At 40.5% G+C, this 27,562-nt stretch overlaps 1 protein-coding gene across 1 annotated transcript in view; it reads left to right on the plus strand.

The window, feature by feature from the left end:
- The window catches only part of ptch1 (patched 1), a 93,552-nt gene that overhangs the window by 2,208 nt on the left and 63,782 nt on the right, over positions 1–27,562 (plus strand). Inside the window, exon 2 of the mRNA XM_062998326.1 lies at positions 1,273–1,465. Within this exon, the coding sequence (XP_062854396.1) occupies positions 1,273–1,465 (193 nt within the window). The remainder of the gene's footprint in view (positions 1–1,272; positions 1,466–27,562) is intronic.

Here is a 27,562-nt window from a genome sequence, read left to right on the forward strand (position 1 = left end):
CATAGACCATTAATCCAACTTTTGCATCATTACACTAGTGGTGAATCAGTTAAAACATTCAGAAATACACTGACGTTTAAACCATTAAGTCTGTCTTTATATTAGTAGGTTTGGTCAGGTTGGTCATGCCAGCGTTTAACCTATGGCCATTCATTTTTTTTACCTGATTCCACACACTACTCATCAGAGTGACGGCACACAGCTGGGCCTATTATTTTAATCATTCAGGGTCATACCTGCAATTTCAACTCCCCTTTTGTTCCATCATGACCAACATAATTGAAAATAAATGTGCTTAATAACTTTCTGCTATGCTTTATAGAAAACACTAAAAGTCACGTTTGCTTGTTTTTACTGTCAGAGAAAGTGAAATGCCAGGGAGTTAAGAGTTTTGTATCCTTTAAACCATTTAGGAGGAATGAGGCCAAAAACTGGATCAATTACATCAATGTCTGTATCATACAGCTATGAATTACTGTGACAGTGTAAACTGGTAGATGCATTTGGGAGAATATAGTGGAGTTTAACAGGTTTGACCCCCAGTGATGCCATTGGCCTATTTTAGACTTTGGTATTACTTAAGCCTTTCAGAAATCATAGATTACCCAGGGTGACTCCGCTTCAAGTTTCCTACCACATGAGTTATATGTTGAAGAGAAATCTTAACATTGGCTATGTAACCGCATATAATACTTTATAATACAAGTGCTTTCAAAGAATTGCATTATTTTACTCAAACCCATTGAAAATAAAAAAGCCAAACAATACTGTACCACCTACAGACTGTAATGTTTGTATCAAATTAAGGATGAGCTAATCTGTTATTCTCGGATTGCTTTTTGTTTTAATAAACCATGCAGACTTAGTTCATGCTGCCATAAAGACTCCACAAAGACTCTTGGGAGTCAAGTTCTCTCTCAGCATATTATAGACACAATGATGTCACTGGTACATTTTCTTAGTTTATTTACTCAGATGATTTTGAGAGGAGAACGCTCTAGCCGAAGGTCCTTTTAATAGTCTTCTGCTTTAAACTGCTAACAGATATACCTTATTGCATTTGATTACATTAAACAAGTGAAATTGTTTGTATTTTCTTGGAACTATATTTTATATGGCATGTATTCATTTTTTTGACCCACATATAATCTAAAATTCCAGCTGTATGGACCTCAGGCGATGTACGGAATACCGTGATTTGAAGTTAACGGTTCAAACATTTCGAAGTTCCCAGTGAGAAGACACTGATATCTGGTTTATCTTTCGTTCTAGGGTAAGGCGACTGGAAGAAAAGCATCGCTCTGGCTCAGAGCAAAGTTTCAGAGACTTCTGTTCAGACTCGGCTGTTACATACACAAGAACTGTGGAAAGTTTTTAGTTGTGGGCCTTTTAATATTTGGAGCTTTCGCTGTTGGATTGAGGGCAGCTAATCTGGAAACGAACGTGGAGAACCTCTGGGTAGAAGGTAAGGTTTGATTCATTTTTTCTGCTTTTTAATTGTAGTGTTGTGTTTGAAATTAATATTACATACATGAAGTGTCTGTGGGATGCAGGAGCGATTGATTATTGAATGGGGAAAATCAGCAAAACAGAAAAAATGAAACTTATTTAAAAGCTTTGTGTAGCGCAGCTAACGCTGCCTCATTGTGTGTGCGCCACGCAATTTTTCGTTTCTTGTGCCGCTGGTTTAATATTTTTGACGGGTGTAAAAAGTTGTTGAGAAAAGTTTGACAAAGCCGCCATTTTGTGAGGGGTGCTCGTGTGTGTGTGTGTGTTGCGAGTGAACGTGAGCCGAGAAGCTGTGTGTGGTCCTGTTTTGGACGACTTTCAACTTTCCAAAAAGATTTGTCTGAGGGTTCAAAGATGAAGCAAGAGAAGCTCAGACTGAAACAGTGAACGCTTAGAGGAGCGCAAATAACCCTCACCAGCACTCGGACAAGGATTTTAGAGCTGTTTAGTTATTTAGTGTGAATAATGCTGCATGTGGGGTTAAGTGCGGGTGGGGTGTTTTTGACTTTGATATGCATTGAAGCATAATAGAGCAGTTTTTGATATGACGTGAGGTTAAAACTCACAGTATGTTATAATATGCTGGAAACAGCATTAGTGGGTAGTGTTGTATAGTGTACTTAGCTGTAGTGTAAATAGCACAACTGTAGGTCAGTGTGTGTGTGTGTGTGTGTGTGTGAGAGAGAGAGTGTGTTAACGTTATACATTCACATCAGACAATATCAAGATGCATAAGCCCCAGCAGTAACGTTCCACTTGGCTCAGGTACTTGCACTTCTTTTAAGTGTTTTAATAAGTTTAAGGACACATATAAAGCCACTGTGTGATGTTTTGTCACTGCTTGGTGGAAATTATACATACAGGAATTTACAGTGATTTATTTAGTGCTTCAGAATGGGCTATTACAGAATTTAGGTTTGTGGTTTTAGGTTTTCCGGTTGCGTTTGTTTATGATTGACTGCTGCTGGTTACTATGTGTGACCATACAAATAAGAATAGCCTGTTTGCACCCACTAAAAATGACATGAACGTGATTCTTGCCAAGAAATGGATGAGAACCCAAACTGTCACTTTCTGTTATGAATTCTGTTATTAAGCGGCTGAATAATGGATGACCTTGACACTTTTACCCAAACAGCTTATAATTGTGACTGAATACAATGCAAGCATTTGAAATTTAAGAACCTCAGTCATGGACTGACGGTGACAATTGGTGATGGTGGTGGGGCTTGAATCAGTGACCTTTGGATCATTATTTCAGTACCATAACTACAGTGGTACCTTGAAACTCAATGTCAATTTGTTCTGAGAGTTTAAAGGTTTCGTGGAACTGTATATATTTAATATATGAATATTATATTATATATATTAATATTATAATATTATATTCCACAACCAACAATTTATTCCTGTGGAAAATGTTGTTTACAATCACCATTCCATACCAATTTTTAGCTTCTAACTCATTCTGATCTGGAGTTATTAAAGTAAAAAGAGTCTATGTTGGTCTCCAAAGGTCTCCAAAGCTTTCCAACACAAAAAAAATCTCCTTTTTTTTATACATTTGTGCCTTTTTGGCTCTAAAGCTGTAGCTTTGGTCTCGGTTTAAAGAAGAGAAGCTCAGGTAAGCAGCAGTTATGATTTATATTGCTGTGTGGTTGATCTGGGTCGCGGTGCTGCTGTTTACTGTGCACTTTTATTTTGCAATAATAGCAAAACATGATCAAATATTGAACTTTTTCGGGATTTTTATGCTCATTTATTTGAAGTAAAACGGACAGCATAAATGTGAACAAGCGACAGTCGCACACATTTCGAGTTTAAAGGTACAAATTTCTTGACTAATGGTGTCTAGTTTTAAAGATTTCGAGTTTAGAGGACGTGGAGTTACAAGGTACCACTGTACTAATCTACTACTGGCCTGAGTCAATGTAAACTTTTTCCTTTAACTGTTATTATCAGAGTATTCACCAGAGTTTGTTAAATTAATGCAAACGGGTAAATACTTTTTAGTAACAATTATTATTATTAAAAATATAAAGAAATTTAAGCTATATGTGATAATCATACTGTATGTGAATCTATTCATTTTAGAGCATTGGGGTAGTAGGACAAAAACTTTTAAATATGGCAGAAGTTTTAAGACTTTTAACAGTGTCCAGATATATTGTACATCGTTTCCATATTTAAGAAATATTCTAGAAAGCTCATTTTAAGTACAAAGTGGTCAATCAAGGTAAAATTTGCAACTGAAAATACAATATAAAGCTTTTTCAACTACACTTACATAATCTGCTTATGTATTTTTAAGATTTCATGTGCTGAAGTTTGAGGATGGAGTTTTATTAGTGTGTTTGCAGCTGAGTGAACTAATTAAACAGTTATAAATAAATTATAACTACTGATGTAATATTGCACTTTCTACCCTATTTCTGCTCATTGGCTTAATGGTTTTTATTATTTTACCTTTTTTTTTTGTCTCCCGACTGCTCCCGTATTTAGACGTCTCCTCTGCAGATCATTCTGGTCCGTATACCTGATTTGGCACAGTTTTTACTCCTAGATGAATTTCCTCACACAATACTCCATAATTTTTATCCAGGCCTGGGACGGGCACTGAAAGTGCACTGACAATTGCACCTCCCAATGGCTAGGCTGTTCGGCCATCCATCCCCTCAGACATAGCCATAGTCATGTTTGTGTAGATGCCTAACCAGACAGTAGTGTACTAGTCTGCTTTACCACTGCTAATTGTTTAATAATTGTTTAGCTATTGGTACAGTCATTAAATGCACACATGCATTACCATATTATAAAAAAAATGTAATTCCATGTGTGAATCAGCCCCTGGACCACAGAAACATGTTGCATATATATTCAAAGGTATATTCAAGACAACATTTTACCTACGCATATCAGGGCGGCACAGTGGCTAAGTGGGTAGCACTGTCACCTCACAGCAAGAAGGTCCTGGGTTCGATCCCCAGGTGGGGCGGTCCGGGTCCTTTCTGTGTGGAATTTGCATGTTCTCCCCGTGTCCGTGTGGGTTTCCTCCCACAGTCCAAAGACATGCAAGTGAGGTGAATTGGAGATATAAAATTGTCCATGACTGTGTTTGACATTAAACTGATGAACCTTGTGTAATGAGTGACTACTGTTCCTGTCATGAATGTAACCAAAGTGTAAAACATGATGTTAAAATTAGAGATGGGACGATCGATCGGCTACGAATCGGTATCGGCCGATTTTTAATCAAAATATGCTATCGGCGATATTTCCTAAAAGTAGCCGATCCGATCGTGTGATATATAAAGACCATGTTAAGTTAACAGCTCAGTGGATTGATCCAGACTTTGAGCTACGAAGCACCAACCATCACATCACCATTCATCAACCATCACACAGAAACCACAGTGAAAGCTCTTCATGACCTAAAATAACATCATTAACGTTGTGCATCATACATACGATGTAATTTTGCTGATTGTAATATTTACTTTAAAAAGATAATTCAACCCGGTCACATCTGAGTCGATTCTATCAGCACGTTATATAAACTCCTGGTTCACTTTGGTAAATCGTAAGCGGTTCTTACTTGTGATGTAGATGAGAACAGAAAACGTTACAGAGCCAATCAGAGGCAAAAGTTTATTCATTACCAAATTTGTTAGTTCAGGATCATCTGCTGAACTTTTAGAAAACTTTTAGCTCCTTAGACGGAACGAGTCTGACGGTCGGTTACAGATCTGTGGTAATAGCAGTTTAATTAAGCTTTTTAATGAAGCTTTTTAATGTAAGAGAGTCACACAAAATGTTCTGTAGTAGTTGGTGTTTATTTAAAACCACAACATTTAATTAATAACAGTAAACACGGAGAGATAACTGAGAAGAGAAACTTACGCTTCACATAAAAACGAATCAACTCATGAATCAATGAATCACTTATAGCGATACTGTGAACAAAGCGTATCTTCTAAAGGCACAAACACACACACACGCGCGCTGCTATTGGCTATTGGCCGATGTCCCTGAAAGGAGATCGGAATCGGTGCCAAAAACCCCGATCGGTCCATCTCTAGTTAAAATCCTAATATACAAACAACCAGTTACCTTAAACACCTGTGACCTGGTGCTGCCTTTTTCTGCTGCTATACTTTGAATCATGCACTTTAGATCCACATAAAGCTGCTGTAGTTCCTGTGCAATAATACTTGTGCAATACTTGAATGTATATGTAAATATTTAAATTCCTATCTTAGTTATTTCTTCTAGTTTTTAGTCTTAAGTTTTATTTTTACTTAACATAGTTCTTTTTGCTATTTATATCTTATATTTTACTATGTTTACACACATCGAGACCTAAGTATCTGCATTTCGTTAAATCATGCTAATCATGTACATGGTTTTGAATGACAATAAAGCTGAGTCTGAGTCTGAAACAAACCTACACATATCAAATACATTTCATGTGTATATGCAAAGGCTTTTGTGGCATTAAGGTCTGAGCTATACACAAAACATAACCTTAGTGTTACATAAAAAATACATTAGTTTCCCCTTAAAACTTTAGGTTTAGATTTTAATGCCGTCAGGAATGAATTCAAAAGCATTATCCTTCTCTCCAGACTTCAAGTCACAAAGAACCAGCTTCAGAGAGATGACCGCTGCCAGACGAACGTTAAAATCTGTTTGTTTGGTTTAAACTGTAGCTGATGGATTGATTAGTTCTGCCTGGTCAAGGTTTTTTTTAAATTGGGTGATGTCGGCTTAGTGTCCATTAAGATGCCTGTTTATGTTTCATTTGGAACGGTCTTTCCCCAGCGACCCTCAAACGACCTCACGATGGCGCTTTGTCTTGTACCTTCTGGTTAAGTTCAGTTCGAATGGGATTTGGCATGATCTCGTCCCGTCTTTCATCACTCTCCGTTTAGGACTGCACACGTCCAAGGAATATAATTTGTTTGGTTTCAGTACAAACGTTACAGTAAGGTTGTGGGATCTGCTTTTATAGGACGATCCGTTCAGAAGGGAATCACTTGCACTGTCTTAATTTTTTGTGAGAAGCCTGTCAGTGTTTGAGTTTTATTTTGCATGTCTATTGTAAAAGGAAAAGTGAACCAATTGGTCCCATACTTTGAAGTTTTTCCCACTAAATATATCAAATGCATTATATAGAACGATTGGTTCACCAAAGAGGGTTACAGACAAGCGATCTGACCTGAGTGCAGGTTTCATTTGGATTTCTGTAGCGATTTGGTTTGAAGTTTATAAACTCATGTATTAATTCAGCATAATACATGTACACCGATCAGCCATAACATTAAAACCACCTCCTTGTTTCTACACTCACTGTCCATTTTATCAGCTCCACTTACCATATAGAAGCACTTTGTAGTTCTACAATTACTGACTGTAGTCCATCTGTTTCTCTACATACTTTTTTAGCCTGCTTTCACCACAGAGCAGGTATTATTTAGGTGGTGGATCATTCTCAGCACTGCAGTGACACTGACATGATGGTGGTGTGTTAGTGTGTGTTGTGCTGGTATGAGTGGATCAGACACAGCAGCGCTGCTGGAGTTTTTAAATACCGTGTCCACTCACTGTCCACTCTATTAGACACTCCTAACTAGTTGGTCCACCTTGTAGATGTAAAGTCAGAGACGATCGCTCATCTATTGCTGCTGTTTGAGTTGGTCATCTTGTAGACCTTCATCAGTGGTCACAGGACGCTGCCCACGGAGCGCTGTTGGCTGGATATTTCTGGTTGGTGGACTATTCTCAGTCCAGCAGTGACAGTGAGGTGTTTAAAAACTCCAGCAGTGCTGCTGTGTCTGATCCACTCATACCAGCACAACACACACTAACACACCACCACCATGTCAGTGTCACTGCAGTGCTGAGAATGATCCACCACCCAAATAATACCTGCTCTGTAGTGGTATTATATATATACAGTGTATCACAAAAGTGAGTACACCCCTCACATTTCTGCAGATATTTAAGTATATCTTTTCATGGGACAACACTGACAAAATGACACTTTGACACAATGAAAAGTAGTCTGTGTGCAGCTTATATAACAGTGTAAATTTATTCTTCCCTCAAAATAACTCAATATACAGCCATTAATGTCTAAACCACCGGCAACAAAAGTGAGTACACCCCTTAGTGAAAGTTCCTGAAGTGTCAATATTTTGTGTGGCCACCATTATTTCCCAGAACTGCCTTAACTCTCCTGGGCATGGAGTTTACCAGAGCTTCACAGGTTGCCACTGGAATGCTTTTCCACTCGTCCATGACGACATCACGGAGCTGGCGGATATTCGAGACTTTGCGCTCCTCCACCTTCCGCTTGAGGATGCCCCAAAGATGTTCTATTGGGTTTAGGTCTGGAGACATGCTTGGCCAGTCCATCACCTTTACCCTCAGCCTCTTCAATAAAGCAGTGGTCGTCTTAGAGGTGTGTTTGGGGTCATTATCATGCTGGAACACTGCCCTGCGACCCAGTTTCCGGAGGGAGGGGATCATGCTCTGCCTCAGTATTTCACAGTACATATTGGAGTTCATGTGTCCCTCAATGAAATGTAACTCCCCAACACCTGCTGCACTCATGCAGCCCCAGACCATGGCATTCCCACCACCATGCTTGACTGTAGGCATGACACACTTATCTTTGTACTCCTCACCTGATTGCCGCCACACATGCTTGAGACCATCTGAACCAAACAAATTAATCTTGGTCTCATCAGACCATAGGACATGGTTCCAGTAATCCATGTCCTTTGTAGACATGTCTTCAGCAAACTGTTTGAGGGCTTTCTTGTGTAGAGACTTCAGAAGAAGCTTCCTTCTGGGGTGACAGCCATGCAGACCAATTTGATGTAGTGTGCGGCGTATGGTCTGAGCACTGACAGGCTGACCCCCCACCTTTTCAATCTCTGCAGCAATGCTGACAGCACTCCTGCGCCTATCTTTCAAAGACAGCAGTTGGATGTGACGCTGAGCACGAGCACTCAGCTTCTTTGGACGACCAACGCGAGGTCTGTTCTGAGTGGACCCTGCTCTTTTAAAACGCTGGATGATCTTGGCCACTGTGCTGCAGCTCAGTTTCAGGGTGTTGGCAATCTTCTTGTAGCCTTGGCCATCTTCATGTAGCGCAACAATTCATCTTTTAAGATCCACAGAGAGTTCTTTGCCATGAGGTGCCATGTTGGAACTTTCAGTGACCAGTATGAGAGAGTGTGAGAGCTGTACTACTAAATTGAACACACCTGCTCCCTATGCACACCTGGGACCTAGTAACACTAACAAGTCACATGACATTTTGGAGGGAAAATGACAAGCAGTGCTCAATTTGGACATTTAGGGGTGTAGTCTCTTAGGGGTGTACTCACTTTTGTTGCCGGTGGTTTAGACATTAATGGCTGTATATTGAGTTATTTTGAGGGAAGAATAAATTTGCACTGTTATATAAGCTGCACACAGACTACTTTTTATTGTGTCAAAGTGTCATTTTGTCAGTGTTGTCCCATGAAAAGATATACTTAAATATCTGCAGAAATGTGAGGGGTGTACTCACTTTTGTGATACACTGTATATATACTGTATATATATACAGTGGGGGAAATAAGTATTTGATCCCCTGCTGATTTTGTAAGTTTACCCCCTTACAAAGACTTGAACAGTCTATAATTTTTATGGAAGGTTTATTTTAACAGAGAGAGACAGAATATCAACAACAAATACAGAAAAAAAACATTAAATAAAGGTTATAAATTAATTTGTATTTAATTAAGGGAAATAAGTATTTGATCCCCTACCAACCAGCAAGAATTCTGACCCCCACAGACCGGTTATGTGCCCATGAGGCACACAAATTAGTCCTGTCCCTGTATAAAAGACTCCTGTCACGGAATCAGTTTCTTCCGTTCAAATCTCTCGACCACCATGGGCAAGACCAAATAATATATATATATGTGTGTATACAGAGGAGCGTCTGTGTCTTATCCAACGTTCACACTGCCAGCTGACTGAGTGGCATTTTACATCACTGGTTATGTGTGAGCTCGTATGAGTTTATTCTCCTTTAGTCTTTTACAATAGTGAATCCTTCAAAGTTCATTTTGAGGTAGAGACAAAATGCTGCAGCTCACTATTATACACTAAGAAAGTGTTGCATTTCTACATAAAGACAAAGTAATGCATTAATGCATCTATTACCAAAAGGTAACTGTAATGAGTTCTGTTGCATGTATTTCATTTGCATCAATTACATTTACAGCAGCCCTTTTCAGAGTCCATATTTTTGGCATTTCACTTTTTTTTTTTGAAAGAAAACACCAGTACAGCCTGAATTTAATGAAACCAGTTTCACATAAACATTCGGCTGCCTACACACAGGCCGTCCCACTCGGTCGGCTGGTGAAAAAGGCACCGCCCCTGTAGTGAAATCATTAAGATATTGAGGTTTAGGCTGTGCCATACTTTCGGAAAAGGGGGAGGAAAGGGTCAGGGAATGGGAGGCCAACAATGCCGTGTCCCTCTGGACCTGAGGTCATCAAGTGGAGCCTCCAGTATTTAAAAGCTCATCTGATACTGGCTAAATGAGCCTGGTGCAGAGTGAGGGCTTCCAGCTTGTGCCAGAAATGGAGAGGATATGAGGATTAAAAATCAGGCACCGGTAATGTTTGTTTTATTGCTTAAAGGAACAACAAGTGAATTATTAAATGCACCCAGCAGAGGGCAGTATGATTTTATCAGTAATTGTGATCAAAATAGTCGGTTATCAACAGCATGCAATAATGTGATTCAGTGAAGCTTAAGGTCCTAAACTTGCTCATTTTATGTTTATCTGTTTGTTTTCCTGGTGATGGCTGCTTTGTGTTTTCCTGCTGTTCTTTTCTCTGTCAGTGTTGGATGTGATGCAGTTGATAAAAATGTATTGTCCAAATTTTTTTCAGACGTTATATCACATACATCAAGGTAATCTAACCCGGGGGTGCACAACTTCTTTTTACCAAGGGCCGATTTCACATAAACACCTACACCAGAGGGCCACAAATTTCATTTTTACAGACCTGTCCACATGAATTTGTAATACAGTTACAAAAGATCAGGTATTTACTAGGGCTGGGCGATTTTGCAAAAAATAAAAATCTCGATTATTTTGAAATTATTACCGATTGTCGATTTCGATTTTTTTGTTCTGGTATAATGCAATTGAAAAAAGACTCAAATTTCTTTTTTTTTTTTGTATTTTAATTTAAAAGACTGCAGAAGTGAAAAATAGTAACAGCACCACCTATAATGACCATTTCATGAGACTCAAACTTTATAACGATATAACAATAATTAAAACTAAATAGAAATCTTAATTAGCTATATCCTTTATAAGAATAGCTCACAAACAACCTTTACTTTAAATATTGTGCAGCAGACCCTCCTTACATTAGGAAAAGTGCAAAACTACAAAAAGTTCTTTACAGGTTTCTTAAAAGGAACACGAGCCTGTGAAGTGAGTCTGTATCAGTATCTAGGCTGGGGGGGGGGGTTTATCAAGTAGTCACTCTGCTCAGCTTTGATTTTGTCCTCTTGTGACTGGGGGGTGGATGGAGGGGGCAAGTTCTGCTTCTAACAATATAGACTACAATTCCCATGCTCCCACGGACTGTCACGTGACTAGCACATGTCCCCGGTCAGTCAATCCTGATCGCGCTCATCGGCTCCGGAGTTGTGATTCATTTCGGCTGTGTTTGATTCAGTGAATCTTATTTGAACTCTGTTTGTGTGTCTCGTTTTGCCGATCGTGTTTGCGCTCCTTATTTCTGAATCTAACCGTTACCGTCTTCCGTTTACTGTTTTAGTTTTCGCTGGTTTTGGACTCTACCTGGTTTTGTACACTGTTTTTGCCCTTTTGATAATAAACTTTCCCTGATATATATTCCGCGAGCGTCTGGTCAGTTTCTGCCTCGTGGCATGTTGGTATTTTAATTATTATAATAAAGTGTGTAAACAATCGCGATTGTCACATTTCTAACATCGGGTAAAAACATTCATGCGAATTAACCGAATTAATCGTGAAAATCGCCCAGCCCTATTACTTACAAGAAATGTCTTGGTCAGTGGGAGAGATTGCAGCGTCTTTCTGACACCAACTGATTAATGTGGTGGTCGCAAGTCTTTAGTGCTTCAATCTTTTGTTTTCTGTCCTCACCTCAGAGATCACCGAGTTTTGGGTGTTTTGTTTCAAGCACACCAGACATGAGAAAACGCCATGGCCCGTTTCATAAAAAAAATACTTGTATGTCCATTTAGGGTTAAATTTCCTATGCTCGAGATCCACTTTCCTTTTCTTCACTCGTACTTGGTTTGGACAAAGACATGGTACCGCTGAAGTTACTCGTATTTACTTAATTTAGTAATTTCAGTCGCAATTTCATGGAATAACCCGGTGAATTTAAAGTGACCGCATCATTTATTTAAAAATGCATCAGCACTTCATTTGGCGGTCCGGATTGAGAGTTTTGCCAGGCCGGGTCTGGCCCGCGGGCCGTATGTTGTGCACCCCTGATCTAAACTAATGTTCAAGGTGTTCCATTTCTTTTAAATTTAAACTCATGTAACTTCTGTTTAGTCTAAGTTTTCAGGTCTTGTATTTAGCTGGTCTAAAGCTATATAGACTTTGTATAGAACAATCTGTTCTTCAACTTAGCCTACACTACTCACACTGACCACTTATTTAGTTGGGACAAAATTCTTTTAATCAAAATGTGTGTTTATGCACAATATTTTATTAGCGCGTCCAGTTGCGTCACGCTTCCTCTCCTCCAATGCCGATCCCTGCTCTGATTGAGGAGAACGAAACTAACCCACGCCCCCTCCGACACATGGGGAGAATGCCGTATGCATCTTGTCACCTACACTTTGACGAGTGCAGTGCAGCTCAGCACTGTGTACGGAGAGACACACCCTGAAAGCACTCTTTTCTCATCTCCGTGCAGGCGCCATCAATCAGCCAGCAGAGGTCGTAATTGCATTAGTTATGAGAGAGAGACCCCATCCGGCTTAGTCCCAAACATATCTGAACAACAGGCCAAACGTCGTTCATGTGGCTGCTCGGCCCAGCCGGCAGGCAGAGATGAGATTCGATACGATGTATTCGAGATCCCAGCTCTGCTTCCAGCGTGTGTTTTTACCACCCATTTATGCACAATATAATCACCAGACCTCGATATGAGTGCCAAAGTGGATTTAACCAAGGCTGGTTTTGTATTTATTTTAAGAGATTAGTTGAGACAGCAAGAAAGAAAGTATTGTTTTCTCTGCCAATAAATAAATAATAATTAATAAAATAAAATAAATTTATTTATTAATATTCTGCATTACTATAAATCCTGTGTGTGTGTGTTCCCATTTGTGGTTTTTGAAACAATAATTTGGATATGACGTAGAAATACTTTTATTCATATAGAAACTGCATTAGTCTTTCACTACACAAAACAAAGGGATGCATGAATGAAACAGGTTTAGGAAACCGATTTCCTTGCCAATTCGCTCCTTTATCCTCTTTGCTCTTGCTGTAAATGTTCTAGGTAAATAGAATACACTTAACAAAGGGTAATGATAGGCATGCTGGGTAATGAGTACTTGATATGAGCAGATTTGTAGTTAAAACTCTTGTGAATGGTGATTAATTGAGACACACCAACCAGACATAACATTATGACCACTGACAGGCGATTATCTCCATCACAGCACCTGTTCGTGGGTGGGATATATTAGGCAGCAAGTGAACATTTTATCCTCAAAGTCGGTGTGTTGGCGCAGGAAAAATGGACGAGCGTAAGTATTTGAGCAAGTTTGACAAGGGCCAAATCGTGATGGCTAGACGACTGGGTCAGAGCATCTCCAAAACTGCAGCTCTTGTGGGGTGTTCCCGGTCTGCAGTGGTCAGTATCTATCAAAAGTGGTCCAAGGAAAGACCAGTGGTAATCCGGAGACAGGGTCATGGGCGGCCAGGGTTCATTGATGCACGTGGGGAGCGAAGGCTGGCCCGTGTGGTCCAATCCAACAGACGAGCTACTGTAGCTCAAATTGCTGAAGGAGTTAATGCTGGTTCTGATAGAAAGGTGTCAGAATACACAGTGCATCACAGTTGCAGGGCTGTTTTGGCAGCAAAAGGGGGACCAACACAACACACTGTGTATAACACAGTTTACATTTTCCTTTAGACAATGTTGTGTAGCTTCACTTGGCTTCGTTTATAATATGATTCATTTACATTTCATATATTTCATTAACCGCTTTAGCCTGGTCAGGGTCACGGCAAGTTCCGTTTTTTTGGAAAACACTGGACTCAAGACAGAAATTGTCTAGACAAAGTGCAAGTCCATTGCAGAAATTTGGCCATTGAGATTTAAACCAATTTAACATAATAGACCACTGCACGACGGAGCACCTTGAGAAATATGTATATCAATGTATTATTTATTGTATTTCATTTATTTTATTTTTATCAACTGCGTCATCCTGGTCAGGGCCACGGCGGGTGAATCTTGGATGCATTTACTCATGCATTTTATGTACATGATCCCTGTTCAAAACAATCCTTATGCTCATTATAAATGAAGTAATAGATAGTAAATAAAAGCTTGACTTGCAGCTCTTTTACTAACAATGTGGCCACTCACCAGTAAGACTGACTTGGTTTCCAGTAGGGCAGCACGGTGGCTCAGTGGGTAGCACTGTCGCCTCACAGCAAGAAGATCCTGGGTTCAATCCCCAGGTCGGGCTGTCTGGGTCCTTTCTGTGTGGAGTTTGCGTGGGTTTCCTCCGGGAGCTCCGTTTTCCTCCCACAGTCCAAAGACATGCAAGTGTTTGTTTGCTTGTTTATTAGGATTTTAACGTCGTGTTTTACACTTTGGTTACATTAATGACAGGAACGGTAGTTACTCATTACACAAGGTTCATCAGTTCACAAGGTTATATCGAACACAGTCATGGACAATTTAGTATCTTCAATTCATCTCATTTGGACTGTGGGAGGAAACCCACGCAGACACGGGGAGAACATTCAAACTCTAGACAGAAAGGACTGAGACCACCCCACCTGGGGATCGAACCCAGGATCTTCCTGCTGTGAGCCACCGTGTCGCCCCAACATGCAAGTGAGGTGAACTGGAGATACAAAATTGTCCATGACTGTGTTTGACGTTAAACTTGTGAACTGATGAATCTTGTGTAACAGCTAACTACTAAGTGTGTAAAACATGACGTTACAATCCTAATAAATAAATAAATAAATGATTTCCAGTATAATGTTAATCGATAATACTGGTTGGGATTTGTAAATGTGTAAATGTTCCTATCAGGATGTTCCACATTAAATTGCTATAAACTTGCAGAAACAGTCCGAAAAAGCCAGCCGTGTGTAGAAGACAAGGACAAACGCAGAACTTCCCATTCACAAACGGCGTCTTGACAGGCCTCCAAGTTCTGTGTTTATGTTCTGCATACCTCCACCTGATGTTATTCAAAAACCAGAGACACCAGAACGTTTCTCTCTCTCTCTCTCTCTTTCCCACTCATTCACTCTTACCCCGTCTTAACCCCCACCACCCCCAGCTGCTGCTCGCTTTTCTTTCAAAACTTTCCCCACACTAAATGCCCCCCCACTCCCCCTCTGCTCCCCTCCCCTCCCCTCACATCCCTCCTCCCCTCCTCTCATGGGAGTCCAGCCCTGGGATGCCAGATGTATTACAGAGTGAAGCACAGTTATGTAAACACAGTGTCTTGCCACACATGCCGGGTGGTCCGACCCTCCCCTTCGGCTTTCAGTGAGTGAGTCAGAGAGAGGGAGAGAGAGGGAAAAAAGAGAAAGAAGAAACACACACACACACACACACACACACACACACACACACACACACAAAGAAATATGAACGAAAGTAAGAAGGTAGTGGACCAAGCATACTAGCCATAGAGGTATTTGAGTTTACTCTGTAGTCTAGTGCTTGATTAAATACTCTTGAGTAAAGAGGCGTTGCCATGCTGGACAAGCTAAACAGTATCCCCCAAAAGATTTCCGAATAAAACAGTCCATTGAGTAGCTTTACATGTATAAAATGTAACAAAATTAAAATAAGACATGAAGAATTACAGGCATTGTTTGTTTGTTTATTAGGATTTTAACGTTATGTTTTATGACTGGAACGGTAGTTACTCATTACACAAGGTTCATCACTTCACAAAGTTATATCAAACACAGTCATGGACAATTTAGTGTCTCCAATTCACCTCACTTGCATGTCTTTGGACTGTGGGAGGAAACCTGGTGTAGGGCTGCAACAACTAATCTGAATATAGTGTTTTGTATCATTTATTCATAATTTTCTGTGTTAAATATGTAATACGTACATTTAGGGGCGTAAAAATGTGTGCAGTGCGAAAAATGTAAATAAATAATCAAAGTTTATATGAATAATCTTTTCTGCACATACATGAAATGCTTGGGTTCTTTTACTCTTTCAGTGCACTTCTTGTAGCTGTATTACATTTGGCAAATATGCAAATATAGAGATCAATAAAAAGACTTTGTCATCGCTATATACTGTACATCGATCAGCCATAACATTTAAACCACCTCCTTGTTTCTACACTCACTGTCCATTTTATCAGCTCCACTTATCATATAGAAGCACTTTGTAGTTCTGCAATTACTAACTGTAGCCTATCTATTTCTGTACATGCTTTGTTTCATGCTGTTCTTCAATGATCAGAACCCCCACAGGACCACTACAGAGCAGGTATTATTTGGGTGGTGGGTCATTCTCAGCACTGCAGTGACACTGACATGGTGGTGGTGTGTTAGTGTGTGTTGTGCTGGTATGAGTGGATCATGAGTGGACTTTATACCTGAATACTTTAATACTTGAACAACCAAGCGGTTCAGCCCCCAAGTTTCATACACACTGTATACAATACAAAATACTTGCACATCCTGACATTAATTGCACAACACCGTATACAGTATTACAACAAATTATACAATAATACACATCCTGACATTATTGCAGAACAATGAATACAATATTATTTGCAAAACATGACATTCAGGACATTGTGTATTTTATCCTCTACATTCTCCTCCACATTTATGGTCCACACACCGTGCCATTTATTAGCTGCCTTGCACTGTATTTTGTGTGTAATCAGTTAATTATTATGATTGATTTATTCAAATTATTTTCAGTTGCAGCCGTGTTTGAATGACTTGTGTATCAAAACTAGCTCGTTTTTCATTTTCATCAACCACTTTATCCTGGTCAGGGTTGCGAGCAGGTCTGGTTCAACCAGGTAACATTGGGTGAAAGACAGGAAAACCCTGAACAGGACACCAATCCATCCCATCTCAAAATTTAGCTAATCATGTCTGTGCCTGACCAGCCGATGACGGGTTAGTGCAGTAGACTGCTGTGCAACCCAAGCGCCCGTGCTATATTTTTGTTGGGTGTTAAAGTTTGTAAATTTAGTGGATTAGATGGCAAATACTTGATTACACCGATTACACCGAATAGAATTTTTTAGATTAGGTTACACTGATTAGATACAACTCTATGTGCAAAGTAGCAAGCATTTAGAAATGAAGCAATAGTGCAAATAATGATGAGGTACATGTATAATGTGCAAATATGGAACAGATAATGTGCCTGAACGAACAGTGCAAAAGGAAGAGCAATTATTTTAATAAACAGTAATATAGATGGAGTAGATAGATAGAGTATGATGGTGGTTGACAGAAGTTGTTGATGAACTGTTGATGAGGTTGACCGTAAAGTGAAAGAAGCTATTCCTCTGTCTGTCATTGGCTGCCGAGGTTCCTTTAAAGCGCCTCCCTGATGGTAGGAGCGCTAACAGTCTATGATTCAGATTGGAATTACCTTTAATGATGTTCCTTATCATCCTCAGATTACTTACCCTATTTTGATTGATCGTAGTATGATGTTTTTATGGGTACTTAAAATGATCAGATTGTTAATAACATGAGCACATATAAAAATACTCCGCATGCATAAGACTGGTCACAGTTTAGATTTTCTTATAATCATAATAAGTAAGAAAAATGTCTGTGGTATTATTTTATTTGGGTTTTTTAACATGAATGGTATGAGCTGTTGTTTTCATCATTCCATGAATTGAATCATATTCCCACAGATACGGTTACTGGGCCATAATGGGCTAGTGGTTATATAAAAAAATATTAAAAGCATATCACTATTACTGGGCTTGTATTTGGACAGAACTCTTTCTAATGGATATTTAGTCTCAAAACACTGGATAATTAGGCACAAAACCAGGATGTCAAGCTGAAAACGTGTTTCTCATTCAGTTGTAGTTCATTGTGTTTTACTTGATGCTATAATGACATGCCTCGAGCTGATTGGAATAAACAGCATGATATGTGCATGTGCTGAACTGTTTGCAGAATGAGGGAACTATAATGTTTGTGTTTTAGTAAATTAAGTGTAAATAATACAGTATTATGGAAGTAAAGTTACAGATAGCTACTCTAGAGAATATTACTGTGTTACGTTCCAAGGCATGTGAATTCCTGCAGCTCCAACTGATATCTTATTCAGGAGGAACTCAGTAAGTGTTTGGATCAGTGCACACTCAGAATCCTTAGTATTTGAAGTACACACACACACACACGCGCACACACACACACACATTTCTTACGGTTTTGTTGCGGTGTGATCTAGTTAATCTGAATAGCTTTTTTTCTTCAGGGTTAAGGAACCTGAATGAAGCCAGCAACGTGGAAGAATCTGGCCATTCAGGCCGCTCTGAATGTACAACTCTGGATTGCAGTAAGCTGCATTTGTACGCACTGGACTGCTAAATACACCCATTTTTTAAAGGCGCAGCTCTGGACATGTGATTAGCATAATTAGGGAAGAGCAGGCCATACATATGGTAATGCGGTGCGGAGTAAATGGCAGCTGCAGTGTAAAATTTGTGTCAGGGGTTGGCAGGCTGCTTGGGGGCATTGTGTCACAGCTGTGGGTCAGGAACTCACTCTTTCACTCATCTCTTACTTTCTCCTACTTTTTTTACTCCCACCATCACTGACATCACATCCCTCCACGCTCGAAAAGGCTCATGAGTCGGTGTTGTGTGGCTGAATAAGGGTCCAAAATTGTTTTAGCGTTACTTTGGATTAACAGTTCCTAATGACCTAGCATGCTGTTCATAGGACTTTTATCATGGTATATAATATGGTATATGGTATATAATACATGAATAATATAATGTATTATAGTTATAGTATAGTACTAATATCATATACACTGTGTTCCAAATTATTATGCAAATAATATTTTCTCAGATTTTCCAAAATTACCTATATGAATTGCAGTCATTGTAATTTTCCAGTCATCAACTATTAGAGTACAATTGAAAGGTTTTTGAACAAACTGCCAATGATAACAGTATATTTTTTAAAAAATAAAACACTCAAAATGCACTCAAAATGCATGTTCCAAATTATTATGCACAGCAGAGTTTTCAACCTTTTCATTTTTATAAAGAACAAAAAAATGGTCATTTGTGAAATTATAAGCATTAGCAGGTTATTACAAACTGAAATCAAACAGTTTTCAAGTCAAAACTTTATTCTAGGTGATGTTACATTTGCACATAGGACCCCTTGTTCGAAAGGAGCTTCTGAACTCTCTCGTCCATTGAATTTGTCAGGTTTTGGATGGTATCTGCTTCAATTGTTTTGCATGAGGACAGAATACCCTCCCAGAGCTGTTGCTTAGATGTGAACTGCCTCCCGCCATCATAGACACTCCTTTTGATGATGCTCCAGAGGTTCTCAATGGGGTTGAGGTCAGGGGAGCATGGGGGCCACACCATAAGTTTGTCCCCTTTTATGCCCATAGCAGCCAGAGATGCATATGTGTTCTTTGCAGCATGAGACGGTGCATTATCATGCATGAAAATGATCTTGCTGCGGAATGCACGGTTCTTCTTCTTGAACCATGGCAGGAAGTGCTGTTTGAGAAACTCCACATACATTATGGAGGTCATCTTTACCCCTTCAGGGATCCTAAAGGGGCCGACAATCTCTCTCCCCATGATTCCAGCCCAAAACATTACTCCACCTCCTCCTTGTTGGCGCCGTAGCCTTGTTTGCATGGGGTGTCCATCAACCAGCCATCCTCCACTCCATCCATCTGGACCATCGAGCGTTGCACGGCACTCATCGGTGAACAAAACAGTTTTGAAGTCAGTCTTCATGTATTGTTTGGCCCACTGGAGCCGTTTCTGCTTGTGTGCAGTGGATTGAGGAGGTCAACAGGATGGCTTACGCACAGCTGCAAACCTCTGAAGGACCCTGCATCTTGTTGTTCGGGGGACGTTGGAGGCACCAGCAGTTTCAAAAACTTGTCTGCTGCTATGACAAGGCATTTTTGCAGCTGCTCTTTTAACCTGACGTAATTGCCTGTTGGAAAGAGTCCTCAATTTTCCCTTATCAGCACGCACACGTGTGTGCTCTGAATCAGCTACATACTTCTTGATTGTGCGATGATCACGATGAAGTGTCTTGGCAATGTTGATTGTAGTCATGCCTTGACCTAAACACTCCACAATTTGTTGCTTCTCAGCAGCCGACACATCCTTTTTCTTTCCCATTTTGGCTGAAAATGTAGGCTGCTTAATAATGTGGGACAGCCTTCTTAAGTAGTCTTGCCTTTAATTGGACACACCTGCCAAACTAATTAGCACAGGTGTCTGCAATTGCTTTCAGTGATATAAAGAGCCCTGACACACATCACCATCAATGAGTTTTACTGACAAACAAAAAAATTCTTACCTTATCACTCCTAAACACTTTTTGCATAATAATTTGGAACACAGTGTAATGTAATAGTGTATCGTAGTATTATAGTGTATTGTAGTTTTTGTATAGTATAGTGTAATATCGTATAGTAATAGTATAACAGTGTAATGTAATATAGTATAATATAGTAATAGTATAGCCATAGTGTAATATAGTATAGTATTAGTGTAGCATAGTATAGTATTAGTATAGCATTATTATAGCATAGTGTAATATTGTATAGTATAATATAGTATTAGTATAGCATGATGTAATATAGTATAATATAGTGTAGTAAATAATATTGTTTAGCGTAATATCATATAGTATAGCATTAGTATAACATAGTGTAATATTGTATAGTATAATATACAGTAGTATTAGTATAGCATGATGTAATATAGTATAATATAGTGTAGTAATAATATTGTATAGTGTAATATCATATAGTATAGCATTAGTATAGCATAGTGGATGGAGTGCCTTTGCTATATATACACATATAGACGTGTACATTAAATGTTTCCTCCATATATCCCACTTCTTTGGAAGCCGGGGTCAGAGCGCAGGGTCAGTCATTGTACGGCAGCCCTGGAGCTTAGAGGATTAAGGGCCTTGCTTTAGGGCTCAGCAGTGGCTGCATGGCCAAGCTGGTATTGGAACCCACGACCTTCTGATTAATGGCCCAAAGCTCTACCCACTAGGCTACCTCTGTCCTTAACACTTAAATTGGCATCGGTGAGATTTGAACCCATGCCCCTGAAGAAACTGGAGACTTAATCCAGCATTATTGACGTTAATAGTCTAAAGTGGATATTAGTCCAGTTCTGGCATTCTTAAAGTAATGAGCCAACTCTCTTTTAGCCAAGGAGGATGGAGGTCCCTACCGAGTCTGGTTCCTCTCAACGTTTCTTCCTGTCATTTTAAGGGAGTTTTTTCTTGCCACTGTCACCCTTGTCTTGCTCAACAAGGGTTTTGGTCTGTCAGTCCTGGATTCTGACTTAAATTTGACTTTTAGCCAGCTATGCAAAATGTCAAGAACATGATAGGGTTAAATTTAATCCATTTTGGAAAATATTTTTTGGGTTGGTAAGTGTGTTGCATGGGGAAAATATATATCCAGGGTCAAATGTCAGGACCGATACAGCATTTTAAGCCAGCATAGGCACCACTAACTATTATCAAATCAGGACATTAAGTAAAATTTGACACTATGATGTCTAACAATTTCTTCATAATAAATTTATAATGACATGTTGTAGTGTGGAGTGGGATTTTTTAAAATACATTGAATTTAAATAACGTAATCAAAACTTTCCAGTTATTAAAGGAACCAAAGCAGCAGTATTACATTCCCAGTGCATTATATCACTACACCAATATCAGAGGAATAAACAAAGACACAGGTAAGGTCCATAGAGACCTTGAGAGATTTGAGGAGTTCGAGTAGTCTGCACTAGGTTTGGGCGGTATGATGGTATTGTGGTATACCGCGGTATTTACAAATGTTGACGGTATTTTAAAATGGTGACAGTATTTTAAAAATGTGAAGCGGCAAATTTCTGCTTCAGGTCTACCTTGAAAACTGAGACTTTAAGACATTTGCGCATCCACAGTAAGGGAGGGGTGGGAGTGGTAGGCGGTTGGAGCTCACTGAGACAAGCCCCCCCCGGGCGGTTATACCGTATACCGCGGTATTTTCTGAAGACGGTATGACCAACCCTAGTCTGCACAGTACCCTGGGATGAATTGCAAGGTCGGGCGGCACGGTGGCATGGTGGGTAGCACTGTTGCCTCACAGCAACAAGGTCCTGGATTCGATTCCCAGGTGGAGCACCCATGTTCTCCCCGTGTCTGCGTGGGTTTCCTCCCGGAGCTCCGGTTTCCTCCCACAGTACAAAGACATGCAAGTGAGGTGAACTGGAGATATTAAATTGTCCATGACTGTGTTTGACATTAAACTGATGAATCTTGTGTAACCAGTTATTACCCGTCCTGTCATGAATGTAACCAAAGTGTAAAACATGACGTTAAAATCCTAACAAATGAATACATTGGAAGGTTGATTGAGAGCCAGGCCTTCTCGTCCAATATAAGTACCTGACTGTACAAATGCTCTTTGGAGCAGCGTGGAAAAGCTCAGTAGAGTGGACGCACATGGTTTTGGAATGTGATGTACAACAAGCTCTTGGTCAGGTATCTCACATGCCTATGGAAATGTAGTGTTTTCTACAGTACTTCACATAATGGGCAAACATAAAGTGAAAAAGGAAATTAAGTTCAAACTTGCTACACTGATAAACTACGGTAAAAAGTGCTGGAGACGACATGCACTGCCTGAAGAAACATTTAGGGTGCGACCAAAGCATGGTTTGTGTAGTAAAATGGGAATTTGCTGAGCTTCGAACCCACTCCATAACTTCGTCGTGCTGTAATCCAGCTAATCCTGCCCACAAACACACTCATGAAAAAACCGCCTGCATGCGTCACCACACGCAACACTCCCTCCCTGGATCTTCAGCTCCCAGCAACAGGCAGCACCGAGAACCTGCAGCAGAGCTGGTCAGAGCCGGTGTCACCGACAGGGTCAGGTCCAGAGCGCTCGAGCAGTTGTGTGGATCTGGTGCCTCCTTTGTTCTGAGGAACCCCATACTCCTCCTGAGCCGGGCCAATAAAATCCACTCCAGAGCTGAATGGTGAGAATGGAGCGGCAAAGCTTGAAACCAGGAGGCGATGGTGGGCCCCTTCCAATCTACACTCCCCCAGCAGTGAAAAGGGAGGGTCAGGGGTTAATGTTATGCAACAAAATGAATGGGCCTGGTTCAGGCTCAAACGCACACTGACATACACACCCAGTTCACTCACATCTCTCTCTCTCTTTCTCTCTCGCTCGCTCTCTCATACAGACGTTACTACAGTTAAGAGACCAAGTAGGAACAAAAAGTACAAAGTATAAATTTGATTGCTATCAAAATAATACATGTATTAAAATCTCAAATTACAATCTAAAAACAAAACAAAACAGTAAGTCGTGATTTGTACATTTTATTCGATCCACATCTGTTTTTTTTTTCTGTGCATATACTGGGCAGCACAGCCACGGCACATTGTGTGCGCTGTCACCTCACAGCAAGAAGGGCCTGGGTTCGATCCCCCAGCCTCCCGGCCAGGGTCAAGTCAAGTAAAATTGTCCGCTCAGGTGGCGCAGCGGTAAAAACACACACTAGCCCACCAGAGCTAGGATCTTGAAAACATCGCATCGAGTCTCAGCTCTGCCTGCCGGCTGGGCTGAGCAGCCGCGTGAACAACGATTGGCCCGTTGTTCATATAGGGGTGGGTTAAGCCGGATAGGGACTCTCTTATGACTGATGCAACTACGACCTCTGCTGGCTGGTTGACGCCACCTGCACAGAGACTGGGAGAGAGTGCGAATCAGGGTGTGTCTCTCCGTACACAGTACTGATCCGCAGCTGATCTCGTCTGGTGTAGGTGACGAAATGCATAGGGCAGCAGTCGGAGCTGCCCACGTGTCGGAGGAGGCGTGAGTTAGCTTCATTCTCCTCGATCAAAGCCGGGGCCGGCATTAGTGGAGAGGAAGCGTGACGCAATCTGGCAATTGGACGTGCTAAAAAATCTGGAGGTAAAGGGGGAGAAAATATAACAAAATATAACAAAATGTATAGCGTTTTCTACAATGGATGTTGTCTCTAGGCACCTTTACAGAATCCAGGACCGACAGACCAAAAACCCCTGTTGAGCAAGCCAAGGGTGACAGTGGCAAGGAAAAACTCCCTTAAAATTACATGAGGAAAACTTGAGAGGAACCAGACTCAGCAGGGACCTTTATCCACCTTGGGTGGCCTGGAGGATAATTTGAATAAATAATAAATAGGATTTATATAAATCATACAAGCACAGAATTGAAGTGAACTGAAAGGTATAATAATAATAATGTAAACGTTTGGAGTTCTTCATTAAGTCCGTAGTGAGTTCTGGCCTTTTCTGGTGCAAACACACCAGGTTTCCGTCATATCTAGCAGGAGCAGCATTGTGGTTAGGGTCCTTTCTATATAGAGTATGCATGTTCTCTCTGGGTCCGTTTGGTCCATAGTCCAATGACATACAGTCTGGTCAACTGGACCTACTAAAACTGCCCTAAGTGTATGTATAGGATTGTGTTGTGTGTGTGCTTTGGGATGCCCTGTGATGGACTGGCACTCTGTCCAGTATGTGGTCCCATGTCGTCCCCAGTGGTTCTAGAATGGATTCCAGAGTCACTGTGTCCCCTTGATTAGGATGAATTTGATAAACCTATGTATACATTTTGCAAGGCATCATAATCATAGAATGTCAAGGGCAGCAGAGAAAAATGGACAAATTTTATTAAAGGGGGTTTCCTTCCTAGTACCATGTCTGTTGTAAAATTAGAACTGTTCCTGTCTTACGTCTCATTATGGGATCTATTAGATTAATCAATTAAGATTGTACTGTTATTAGATCAATATAATGTATATTTAGCCACGTTACATAATAATAAGTATCAATTAATAAGTAAAAAAATGGAATAGAGGCTCACGGAAACTTACACTAGTCCACTACCACTGGGATCCAGGTTCAAGGTGCTATCAGCTGGTCAGGAGTCTACATGCAGACACGATTGGCTATGTCCGTGTTGATGGCAGATGAATGGTCATCCTGTTCAGTGTGTGTCAGTGCATTCCAAGTGATTTCTGGGGAAACCGGACCCACCTAGACCTTGACCAGGATGAAGCTGTGGTTAAACATTACAATGAAATAAATAAATGTTGCTTTAATAGTCATTTTTATCGACACATGAAGACGCTCTGACCTGTTTCACGTTTGGATTCCGTGTTGCTTTTTAAACCTCATTCATTTAGCCCCCTTTATTTCCTCTGAAAGTAGGTGCAGTCAGAACCAGTATAAGGTTATTGCAGTATCACATGACGGTAACCAGTACAGGAGAACAAAGGCACCATCTAGGTGGCCAGCAGGTTTGTTTTTTAAGAGACTGGTGGCATTATCATGTGCCTCACTTGACTCTCAGCACTTAAATGTGCCAAGTGACTCTGAAACCTCTGGACCGTCGGACTGTAAGTGAGATCAGGACCTCGCTTATCTCCAGCAGAGTTTTATCCTCAAATGCCCTGGAACAACTGCTCGCTGCTCAAGTGTGACTCTCGACTAGGAGATAATAGTGGGGTTTTGCAATACGCACCATTAAATGATTATAGACTTTGTTTTGTTGTAAATTGTGTAATTAATACTAATATTTTTCACCTAGCATATTTATGTTTACGCCTTTTAGCAGATGCTTTTATCCAAAGCGACTTACAGTACTGTGACAGTATACACAGATCAGCCATAACATTAAAACCACCTCCTGGTTTCTACACACACTGTCCATCTTATCAGCTCCATTTACCATATAGAAGCACTTTGTAGTTCTACAATTACTGACTGTAGTCCATCTGTTTCTCTACATACTGTTTTAGCCTGCTTTCACCACAGAGCAGGTATTATTTAGGTGTTGGATCGTTCTCAGCCCTGCAGTGACAATGACATGGTGGTGGTGTGTTAGTGTGTGTTGTGCTGGTATGAGTGGATCAGACACAGCAGCACTGCTGGAGTTTTTAAATACCGTGTCCACTCACTGTCCACTCTATTAGACTCTCCTACCTAGTCGGTCCACGTTGTAGATGTAAAGTCAGAGACGATCGCTCATCTATCGCTGCTGTTTGAGTTGGTCATCTTCTAGACCTTCATCAGTGGTCACAGGACGCTGCCCACGGGGCGCTGTTGGATGGATATTTTTGGTTGGTGGACTATTCTCAGTCCAGCAGTGACAGTGATGTGTTTAAAAACTCCATCAGCGCTGCTGTGTCTGATCCACTCATACCAGCACAACACACACTAACACACCACCACCATGTCAGTGTCACTGCAGTGCTGAGAATGATCCACCACCTAAATGATACCTGCTCTGTGGTGGTTCTGTGGGAGTCCTGACCATTGAAGAACAGCATGAAAGGGGGCTAACAAAGCATGCAGAGAAACAGACGGACAACAGTCAGTAATTGTAGAACTACAAAGTGCTTCTATATGGTAAGTGGAGCTGGTTAAAGTGGACAGTGAGTGTAGAAACAAGAAGGTGGTTTTGATGTTATGCCTGATCGGTAAAACACTGATTCCTGCTGTGAATGTCATAGGTATGACAACATTGTGTTATAAAAACAAACGAACAAATCCCCAGCGGTGCTATCGTCCATCCGGTATGACTGAAGGGGTTTGGCTGAGGCCTGGCGAGAGATAAGCATCATGTCCAAATGGACAATGGTCACTCGGTGGTTAAGGTACTGGATCAGTAATTTAAGCTTCACCACCAGTGCTGTTGGGCTTAACCCTCAGTGGCTCAAATGGTATTCTGTCACTTTGGATAAAAGTCTCTGCTTAATGCTTCAAATGTAAATGTCCGGGGTGTATTACTACATTCAGTGCTTGCTAGAAAGCCAGGCTCACCAGGATAAAGTGATGCTAATACATGAAAATTAAATAAAATATTAATTACAGTGCACGTCATACAGTGCATCATGCAGTTGTTTTTAATAGGCAATAAGTATACAGGCATTAAAGAAATGCCAGTTTGAATCCGTTACTGGTTCTTTTGGGTTTTTTTTCCACAAATGGTGGATCGGTGTTGATTTCACACCTGAGGCCCGGCCGCCGGTGACCTCAGACTCTAGAGGAGTTTAGAATTCTCCTCACTTTTAAGTCATATAAGGTTTCCTGTGTACAGGCTTCATCTCTGTGAAACGAGCAGCACACGTTGTCGCGGGTCCTTTGTGTTTCCTGGCAGAATCTGAGAAGCTCTTTACCATCTGAGGGTCACTATGCTCACATTCATGGCTTTTTTTGTTATACATAATGACATCTAAAACCTTTCCTACTCCAAAACTGCTGGTGTTCCAGAGGCCCCTAAATAAGGAACATGCTAAGCCATTTTAGGCCATAATCGACCTGGCTCCTAGCACTATGTTGAAGCTGCGCTTGGCTCCGGTCAAAGCTGTGATTAATCATGGATACTATAAACATACCCCTAAAACAAGATCAGATGTGAGTGCGTGTTTGGGCCGAGGAAGAAAGGTT

Source organism: Trichomycterus rosablanca, chromosome 7 (genome assembly GCF_030014385.1).
Source record: "Trichomycterus rosablanca isolate fTriRos1 chromosome 7, fTriRos1.hap1, whole genome shotgun sequence".
Classification (NCBI taxonomy): Eukaryota; Metazoa; Chordata; class Actinopteri; order Siluriformes; family Trichomycteridae; genus Trichomycterus; species Trichomycterus rosablanca.